Here is a 10,000-nt window from a genome sequence, read left to right on the forward strand (position 1 = left end):
AGTGAATCAGCAATAGGAGTGATAATAAACACATTGTACATATAATAAGCATCACACAGTATTTCGAAATGAGGAAAGGTAGATTTTGCATTTAAATATCACTAAATACACTCTTTCTGTCACTACTTGGAGACGGCAGATACACATTCACTTGGGTTTTAGAATGATAAAAAAGAAGTATAACAACAACAAAAAAAGGGGAACTGGTTTACAAATGCGCTGATTAGCATGGTTGTGCTTATCAGAACAGACCATTTCCAGACGATTCAACCAGATAATGACCATTTACAACCATATGAAAGATATATGTGGTTGATCACATACTGTAAGTAATCAGAATAGGTGTACTTGGATTATCAACGGTCAGGTGAATACACTAAGAGTCTTATTCATTGTACCGTGAACAAGTACCGTATACTTTTACTCCGTGTAACAGCCAAGTGTACAGGAAAATACTGAGTCTTGCAGACGTATATATTAGTGTTGTACCAAGTGTCATTGGACTGGTCTTAAGGATATGCATCACTTGTACTGGACCAAACGACCTGTAACTATGGAGCACAAACTGCTTCAGTAATGACAATTTTCATCTCTGCCAACAGTCAGTCACGTCGAAAGTTTTGTCAGAAAAAAACACCACACTAGGATAATGAAAGTTTATGGGAAAAAGTTGAAGTGGGTTTTCTTCTGCTGTTTTTATCAACATAGTGAAGTGTATTGCTATTTGTCGAAAGTTTCTTTTTGTTTGTTTGCGTGACCTATCGCTTTCAACTTTGCAGTCCATCCTACCTGCCTAGCTCAAGGATGTCTGTCTGTCTGTCTGTCTATGGTCAAGTGGGGTTTGCTAGAGCCAATTGGTAATTCCACGTTAGTACTGTCATTAGTCAAATATTACGTGCCAGTTTCGTCGTAAAGTCATTGGTCGGCTGTCATAAGCTAGTGTCTACAGTCTGTCACCGTCTCCGTCAGTCTGGCTCTCTGCCGTGTCTCTCACTGCTTGGCGGCGCTTCTCTGTCAGTCTAATAACACACTGAAGCAAATGTCAGGGTTCTTGAAAAGACACTCTCCTCAGCGGATTACTTTTTCCTGTCTCTCGCCTTTTTTTTCAATTTCCGCGTGCAATGCCGTCAATCGAGAGCTCTCTACCACAACCAAACGCTTAAATATTGTATCATCAGTCTTTGCAAATAGAGATGAAGCTCGAAAAATAACAATTTGCTTTTTTAGTCTTTGTACTTGATGCAAAAGTCCGCCAAGCGACACACACGCTGCGTCTTCCCAAGGGAGCCTGCAACATTCACTTCAAAAGGTCAAGCCATTCATGATCCAGGTCAGGTTTCGAGAGACAGCGCTCAGTGTTCCATTATATTCAACTTCAAATACTTGTAGTATTGGTCGAACTAATCTAGTAGAAAAAATGATTATTCATTATATGTACAATTTTAAATGTTTTTTGGCATTTCTTAAATGATTCTATTTTTAAATCGGATTATCAATAGTCATGATCTTTAATCTTATTTTCGACAGCAAGCAAAACTCACAATGCAAATGAGACAGGTCGTAGAATTAGTGTCGTGGTGAGCAACACGACTCGATTCCACGACTATCGCCAACTTTCTCTCCGACTAACAGCTATTTTCCTCGTCTGAGTCCACACTTTCTCCTAGTGTCTTGAGTCAGAGCTTTCTCCGTGCGTCACTAAGTCAATACTTCCCTCCAGTCTACAGTCTAAATCCACGTTCCTTTTGCGTTCTTATTCCTTTGCAAAGGTGATGCACAGGATGCTACAACGCCTGAGAAATCTGATCGAACTTTTTGCAAATATTCGTTTGATTTAGTCGGCTCCGAAAAGTCTCGTAACTACGGCTTTAGTTTCGGTCCCGCTGAGTTTTAGCGTCGGCCTAACGCAGAAGTGGTCGAAGGACGGTGCAGGCATTTATGGAGATTCTCCGAGCTGCGAGTCCATAAAACTGTCAGCAAGATGGTAGAGATTGTCATTGATTAGACGCAGTCGTCCAAGTTCACTACTTTTTTCGCAAGAAAATGTCTACTGTCTGGTTTCGGTAAAAATTATAATGACTGGGAGCTAAGTGATTTTAACCTGCCCACGTATAGCAGCAGGCAGCAGGCAGAAGGTCAAGGATAGGTCAGCAGAGTGACTACGGTTGTCAACAGCACAGTGCAGGTCGGTGGGCAAAGTGCCCGAGCCGCTGTGGGGCGGAAGTCAGACACATCAAAATAAACTACAATATCACAGGTTTAACTCGTCACTTACAACACCTCTTATTGACGGGGAGATCCTTAGCGAGTAGAGCAAGAGGGCCTGCGCGTCCTCCCGGGCTTCAAGGCCGGGGGAGGGGGGGGGGCGCAGGCCTTGTAAACATTACATATGACTCGGATATTGTCAGGAGGCGCCTGGGCCCATTGTCACGCAGATGGGACAAGTCATCCAGTCGAGGCTTTGGAAAATAAGAGTTCCATGAGCGTTACAGAAGGTGGGGGGGAGGGGGCGGGGGTAAGCAAGATCGCCCGTCCCCCCGAGGCATTGGTGACTGAGTGGTAACATGTTGGGCGGGAGGGCGACCACGACCCGCCCTCTCGAGGCACTAGTAACAGGCTGGTAACATACGGTTATGTTGTACAGCACAATCCGGGCACCAGAGTATAGAAAATTTTGGAACCACGTGGCACCAAGTAGGCATTTAAAGCACCAAAATATATAAAATACTCCATCAGAACAATAATTAAAAAAGAAAAAAAAAGGGGGGGGGGGAGGCATCATCATTCGTCGCTCAGCTTTATAGACACAAGAGATGCAAGTTTCTGCCAGAAGCTGAGGACGCTCATGTTGACGATGTCCTCAAGGTCAGCTGGACACTGGTAGTAGGCGTGTCTACAGTCCTCGCCGGCCACGCCCCTTTCAGCCGCCCAGTAGTAGCGGAAGAAACGGAACACTTCTTGGCTGTAAGAGGAAGGCCTGGAGAAGGACTCACTCTTCCTGAAAGATGAAGAAGAAACAAAGGTGAGTTTTTTCAGGATCAAGAAATAGCGTTTGCTTGTTTGTGAAGATGGTTGTTTTGTTCTTTTGATTGTTTGTGTTGTTTATTTGATTGGGTTGTGTTTGTTAATGTGATCGTCTTTTGTTTATTGGTTTGTGCTGTTTGTTTGTTTGCTTGTTTGTACTGTTTGTTTGTTTGCTTTGTTTGTAGGTTGTGTTTGTTAATTTGATTGTGTTTCGTTTATTTGCTTGTTTGTATCTTTTAACGTGTTCTTGTTCATCTTCATTTCTGTTTGGTTGTTCGAACATCTTTTTGTTTCTCTACTTACATGTGCGTTCGTTTCTTTGCGTGTTTCTCTGTCTTTGTTTGTCTACTCTTCTCCATCCGTATATCTGTATCTAAGCCCGTGTATCTAAGCGTGTATTAGTATATACGTATTTCAATTCTGAAAACATGTAAAAAAAAACAAATAAAAAAACGTTCAGATACTTTAAAATCTGCTACCTCATGTTACTATGCCACCGATTAAAAAGACAAACGACCACTGCTTATGATGGGTGTAGTAAAACATTCTTCAACGGACAAAACACGTTTCTCGAAAATACAGTTAGGTTACATGCGAGTGCGGCTGAGCGAGAGGCATTACACTTCCAAATATTCACTGACGGAGACCAAGAACTCTCAGACTTATTCTTAAATTTCTATTCCAAGGCGATTTTTAAATTTTAGTCTCTCCCTTGTTTACCTACCTAGTTCCCCAGTTCATCCCCACCAAAACCCCAGTTTACCTCTTCCCCAGTTCCCTAGTCTACTCCCCACCAGTTCCCCCGGTCTACCTCTTCTACTTCTTCCTCCAATTCCCCAATTTACCTCTCCCCCAGTTCCCCAATCTACCTCTTACCCCAATTCCCCAGTCTACCAACCCCCAGTCTACCTCTCCCCTAATTCCCATTACCCAACCTCAATTCCCTTTTCCCCCTTACCTTACAATCACCTCATTTCCACTTCACTCCCCATTCCCGAATCCCCACCTCATCCACCATTCCCACATTTACTCATCATTCCCAGTTCCCACTCGCCCCATTCCCCCTGCAGGAGCCCCTGTGGGTGTCGCGACAGAGGCGCCACGAAGCAGCAACAGCAGCAGCAGCAGCCTGTCCGTATATCGGGTGCGGTTCCCTTTGCAAGTCCTGGAAAACACGTGGACAAGGCCATCGTGTTTGCTAATGCTGCTGCCAATGTCCACCGCGTGATGTCACTATTTTTTCCCCTTTTTGCTTTTATTATTCTCTCTATTGGGGTTTGGGTCTCGTTATTTCGCTTGTAGGTGTTCGTGTGTTTGTTGTTTCGTGGGGTTTTGCGTTTAGGTTAAGGTGGAACGGGGCTGTATGGTCCGGGTTTGTCGATCGCAGTAATGTTTTTTTTCTCTCTCTCTCACTCTCTTTTTTTCTTTTTCTTTTTTCTCTTAATTGTGGAACTTGAGAATCACTTCAGCATGGCAACAATTGAGGTGTTCAGATTCAACCTTGTGTGTTCAGTGCATGATTAGTCCTGCCTGAAGCCGCTGACACCCTGAAGTTTCGTGTCAGGAAAATTTTCTTGGACAGAATTAGCCCGGAGATGCAAACCGCGTGAATGCGTCCGAACACTCGCATCTGTCACTGACTTTGGCCATTTTTTTGATCGAACACCGGAAGCCGCATTGTCACGTCTCCGCCATATTTTACACGTAAGCAGAGAGATGTAAGGACAACCGCTTTTTGTGTTCCAGCACACTTTGTTAACAACCTTTTGTATATAAGTAAGCATCGAGCAGAACAGTGAACACTTGGCCAGTGTGTAACGTACGACGCGCACCGTATTTTGCAGAGACCTGGAAATCCTTGAGAGATTTTTCTTTAAGTATTGCTTGATACCTGAAATTCAAGTTTCAAGGGACAGCCAAGTGGTACTCTACAATCTCGTTTTGACCAATACCATCTGATATGTCTTCACGCAAATAAATATGCCGGTGTAATGGCTGCTGATAACGTTTCCAAAATAACACACCGATCTTCCCGCGCTTTTTTTTCCCGCCCGGACAATAAGCGATCAAGTCCTTTAGTCCATCGGTGGGATTAAATGACACATGATATTAATAACAACGCAAAAAGAAACATTGAAAAAAACAAAGCTATCCAAATATATAAAATGTCTTTTCGATAACTCCTTTTTTTCTCTCTGAATAACGGTTTTGATCAATATTTAGCAACCGTATCTTCCGAGACAGCGAGACAAGTCTGGCGCCAACCGAGGTTATCTTTGGGTTATACAAAGGCTTAACTGCACTCAATCCTACTTATTTCAACTTATAATACTCGTTAGAGAAAAAAAAAATACAGTGATACAAGATATTGAAATTGTTATCATTACTTTTGGTCTTTGTTTTCTATTTTCGGTATTTTCGGCAATTATTATGATCAGGTTTTGGTTATTTTTGAGAATTATTTCTGTATTTCTTCAGTTGTTTAAAATACATAAAAGTGCATCTCGCGTGGTATTTATACGCGTTTAGAGTTTATATAAGTATAAAATGTATTTGTATAACGGTGGACTTTCTCTTGACGGATAAATGTACTTGTTTTCTTGTTTTATGATAAAGTTGCATAATGTCCTTCGTAATATTTTGATAGCGTGTCCTTAAATATTTAACCTTTCTCTTGTTTGTTTTTCCACCTCTCCTTATCTTTTATTTCCCTCACCCTCACCCTGAACTTTTTCTCTCTCCCTCTCCCTCTCCCTCTCTTCCTCACCCTTTCGCCACTCCTTTCTCCTCCTCTCATGGCCATTCACCCTCACCCTTTCCTTCTCCCTCACCCTCTGACTCTCTTTCCCTCCCTTTCCCCTAACCTTCTGTCCTTCACTCCCTTAACCTTTCTCCCTCCTTCACCCTCACCGTCAACCCTCCCTTTCTTCCTCTTGTTCCTTTACCTTCACTCCCTCTCTCCCTCCTTCAGCCTCACCGCCCTCCCTTTCTCCCTCTGTCCGCCTTCACCCTCCCTCCCTTTTTCCCTCCTTCACCCTCACCCTCCCTCCCTTTCTCCCTCCTTCACCCTCAACCCTTCCTCCCTTTCTCCTTCCTTCATCCTCACCCTCCCTCCCTTTCTCCCTCCTTCACCCTCACCCTCCCTCCCTTTCTCCCTCCTTCACCCTCACCCTCCCTCCCTTTCACCCTTAAACCCCCCACAACCCACCAAGCCCTTCCACCACACAACAAGAACATTCTCTTCCCCGTCCTCTCTCTCTCTCTCCCTTTCCTCTATCTCCCTTCACCCTTAAACCCCCCACAACCACCCCCAAGCCCTCAACCCAAGCCCTACAACCACAATAGAACAACCACACTCCCCTTCAATACCCTCTACCTGCCTTCACCCTCAAACCCCCCACAACCCACAACCCACAACCATCCCCCCACAACCCACAACCCAAGCCCTACAACCACAACAGAACAACCATACTCACTTCAGCGCCGAGAGAACGAGGTGTGAGAGGGGGCTGTACTTCGCAGGATCCTTCGCTAAGTGGCAGATAGCCTTCATCCTGCAGGAGTCATCATGGACGCGCAAGTAGTGGAAGTAGGCGTCGAGGCGAGAGAGCAGGGGGCCGTAGGCTCTGCGGGGGAGAGAAAAAGGAAAGTGGAATTTAAGATGAGTGTTTCGGAATATAGAGTAAAAGAGAGAGAGAGAGAGAGAGAGAGAGAGAGAGAGAGAGAGAGAGAGAGAGAGAGAGAGAGAGAGAGACAGAGAGAGAGAGAGAGAGAGAGAGAGAGAGAGAGAGAGAGAGAGAGAGAGAGAGAGAGAGAGAGAGAGAGAGAGAGAGAGAAAAGAAAGTGGAATTTAAAATCAGTGTTTCGGAATATAGAGTAAAGAGAGAGAGAGAGAGAGAGAGAAAGGAAAGTGGAATTTAAAATTAGTGTTTCGGAATATAGAGTAAAGAGAGAGAGAGAGAGAGAGAGAGAGAGAGAGAGAGAGAGAGAGAGAGAGAGAGAGAGAGAGAGAGAGAGAGAGAGAGAGAGAGAGAGAGAGGAAAGGAAAGTGGAGTTGAAAATCAGTGTTTCGGAATATAAAGTAAAAAAGATAGAGAGAGAGAGAAGAAATAGGAAAGTGGAATTTAAAATTAGTGTTTCGGAATATAGAGTAAAAAGAGAGAAAGAGAGAAGAAAAAGGAAAGTGGAACTGAAAATCAGTGTTTCGGAATATAAAGTAAAGAGAAAGAGAAAGAGAGAGAGAGAGAAGAAAAAGGAAATTGGAATTCAAAATCAGTGTTTTTTACACCAATCAAACAATAAATAAACAAGAACTAGCTTTAAAAAAACACCCATAAATAAACAAACATTACCTTAAAAACAAACCCCCAAAAATATCCACAAATAAACAAAACAAAAAACTCCCCCCCAAAAAAAACAAAAAAATATCCCAAAAACAAAAACAAAACAAAAAACCACACAGGATCCTTACCCATCCTCATACTCCGGAAGTTGAGGATCGTATCTGACTTCTCCAGAGAGGACACGATCCACAGGTCCTCTGACATCCTGCCAATCTTCCTCCTCCTCCTCCTCCTCCTTCTTCTCTTCTTCCTCTTCCTCTCGACCCCCCACGTAACTCCTTCCGAAGAGGTAACTCGACCAGCTGGAATCCTTACTTCCGGCCAAGGAGTAGCGCGACCGGAAGGCGAACGTAGGGAGAAGGAGAGTCACCGGGAGATAGACCACAAGATCTGATAAAAGAGGGAGAGAGAAAATTAGGTTAGTTTTTTTTTTTTTTGCTGTTGTTTTTATGACTGCGTAATATGGGTGAAATATATAGATTTTTGGGGGTTTTCTTTTCTTTTTTCTTTTTCTTTCGTTTAATTGGGTGTGAAACGTTAATTTTCGATTTTTTGGGTTATGTTAATATTTTGTTATATTTCATCGTTTTGAGAATAAGTTTTCTGAAGTGTGTTTGTGTGTGCGTGCGTGCGTTCGTTCGTTTGTGTGTGCGTGTGTGTACGTGTACATGTGTGCGTGTGTGTGAATATGAAACACAATCCCGCGCAACCTAAAAATACGTGTGTTTGCATATATTCAAAAGAAGACGCCGTGATATCATATGCGTCTAAGTTGGCTTAATCATCGTCTGGGAATCCTCCAGTCTGCAATCGGCAATCATGATCACTGCAAGTTTGTGATTGTTGATGAAGATAATGATAATTAAGTCGACGGTTTGCCCTGCCACGGATTATCGGTACTGCCATCACGAGGTTTCCCCTTTTTGTCCTTCTTATTTCTCCAAGGGATTCCTTAATTATTCGTGATATGCTTAATATTTCTAGTGATCCTTCGCTAATGATATAATTCATAATTCCTCCTCCATGATAAGAAGCAATCATGGACCAGTATTATAATCAAGGGAATCAAATATGCACCGACGACCGGGCACTCTTCAGAAACGTTGCAAAACGGCTTCGGACAAACATCCAACGCATTTAGTTGCAGATCAAACCACACTGCAAACATCTTCGATATGAATTTATAACACTTTATAACATTGCAATGCCTTCAAAAATGAAAAAAAAGTCAATCGATATATTTCACAGACCAAGATTTCATTGCCGATTCTAGACTCGTGTTCGGGAGCAAGTCATTCGGACGAGGAGTGTGCTCTAGTTTTGTTAAGCTCCGTCTTATATCTAACAAGCATTGAAGGACAGCAAGGTAACAGAGAAAACCTGATGGGCTGCTGCACTTGCGTCGGCGTCTGGCGTGCATGCTCACTCGCCTTTCGATGCTGTTGTTGCTTTTTGGTCCTTTGTCTCGGGAGAACTTCTTTTCCCTTCGACGAAAGCCCGCGGGAATTCGCCCCTTGGCTTCTCCCGTCGAGACACCGTGTTATATCACCCCTTGGAAACGAGATATAAATCCTTAATCAAACCCCAAAGCGTGAATATAACGGTCAATAATTCTTCGTTTTCGATTCTTAAACCGCGGACAGATTTATGTATTGTCAAATTCATGGAAGCGTTTCTTAGTTTCTTAACCGAAGCTCCATTCCCGGACCGCACCTTCTCCTTAACCGGACGCAGACGCACGTAGGCGAACCGGCGATTCAAAACGTAGCATAATGGTTGGAATTTCAAGCAATCGTCATTAACCATACCGAGTGGGTACGAGGAGCTGCATCCCGGGAAACTTGCTCAGCAATTGCAAGGTCGTCTACTACATTCTCTCGCGTTGAGTTTTTGCTGCTCTCTACTTTACAGCTAGTAATGATTACGATTATTATCTTGGCAAACTCTGACTGCCGGGACACATTTCTGTTTGGTTTCGGCTTGAATTCTGCCGCGACAAAGTTGGCTATTAATTAGGGGGCAGATTGGGTGATGGGATAAACAGCCGCTGGTGTGTAAGGACATTTGGTCATGCCTGGCGGCCCTCAAAGGTCAGAATGACTTCCTGATATGAAAGCAGCTCCCGGAGTGACGTGGAATCTGACTTTGAAAGAAGGAGAGAATTAAATACGAATGTTTGCAAGGAAAGAAAAAAGAAATATTTATCATTAAAGGCAATGACACACTGCCTTTGTAAAGCAAATACAAGGAGCAGGAAATTACGTCACGACTGCAAGCAGACTCACTTTTATACTTTAATACAAGGCGATCGTGATAAGAAGAAAGTAACTTTCACAAAAAAGTATTATTTCCGTACCAAAAAACAGATCTAAAGACAATAAAATCAATGATCTCCGAGTCAATTTGGTTTACATCTGTACCCCCATGACGAGCATCCTGAGTCGCTGCATACTTCCTATTCCTGCTTCCTTATGCGACACTTCCTTGATGGCGCGGCGAGTTCCTTATAACTGTCTTTGTCTGAGGGCGGTCTTCGTAATACGCTCAGCAAGGCAATACATTTACCCTCGTCATCATTACGTCTAATTTGTTTTTCCGGACATTGTGTGCGTCCAATTTCAAATATATTATAG

General features: G+C 43.3%; 1 protein-coding gene across 1 annotated transcript in view; it reads right to left on the bottom strand.

Annotated features, from left to right (window-relative positions):
* Positions 1-10,000, bottom strand: part of LOC113820295 (uncharacterized) — a 15,023-nt gene that overhangs the window by 343 nt on the left and 4,680 nt on the right. Inside the window, exons 2-4 of the mRNA XM_027372622.2 lie at positions 7,496-7,757; positions 6,501-6,650; positions 1-2,998 (exon numbers count right to left, since the gene is read on the bottom strand). The exon at positions 1-2,998 is cut by the window's left edge and continues 343 nt beyond it. Of these exons, the coding sequence (XP_027228423.2) occupies positions 2,782-2,998; positions 6,501-6,650; positions 7,496-7,757 (629 nt within the window). The 3' untranslated portion in view covers positions 1-2,781. The remainder of the gene's footprint in view (positions 2,999-6,500; positions 6,651-7,495; positions 7,758-10,000) is intronic.

This window comes from Penaeus vannamei, chromosome 16 (assembly GCF_042767895.1).
Source record: "Penaeus vannamei isolate JL-2024 chromosome 16, ASM4276789v1, whole genome shotgun sequence".
NCBI classification, from domain to species: domain Eukaryota; kingdom Metazoa; phylum Arthropoda; class Malacostraca; order Decapoda; family Penaeidae; genus Penaeus; species Penaeus vannamei.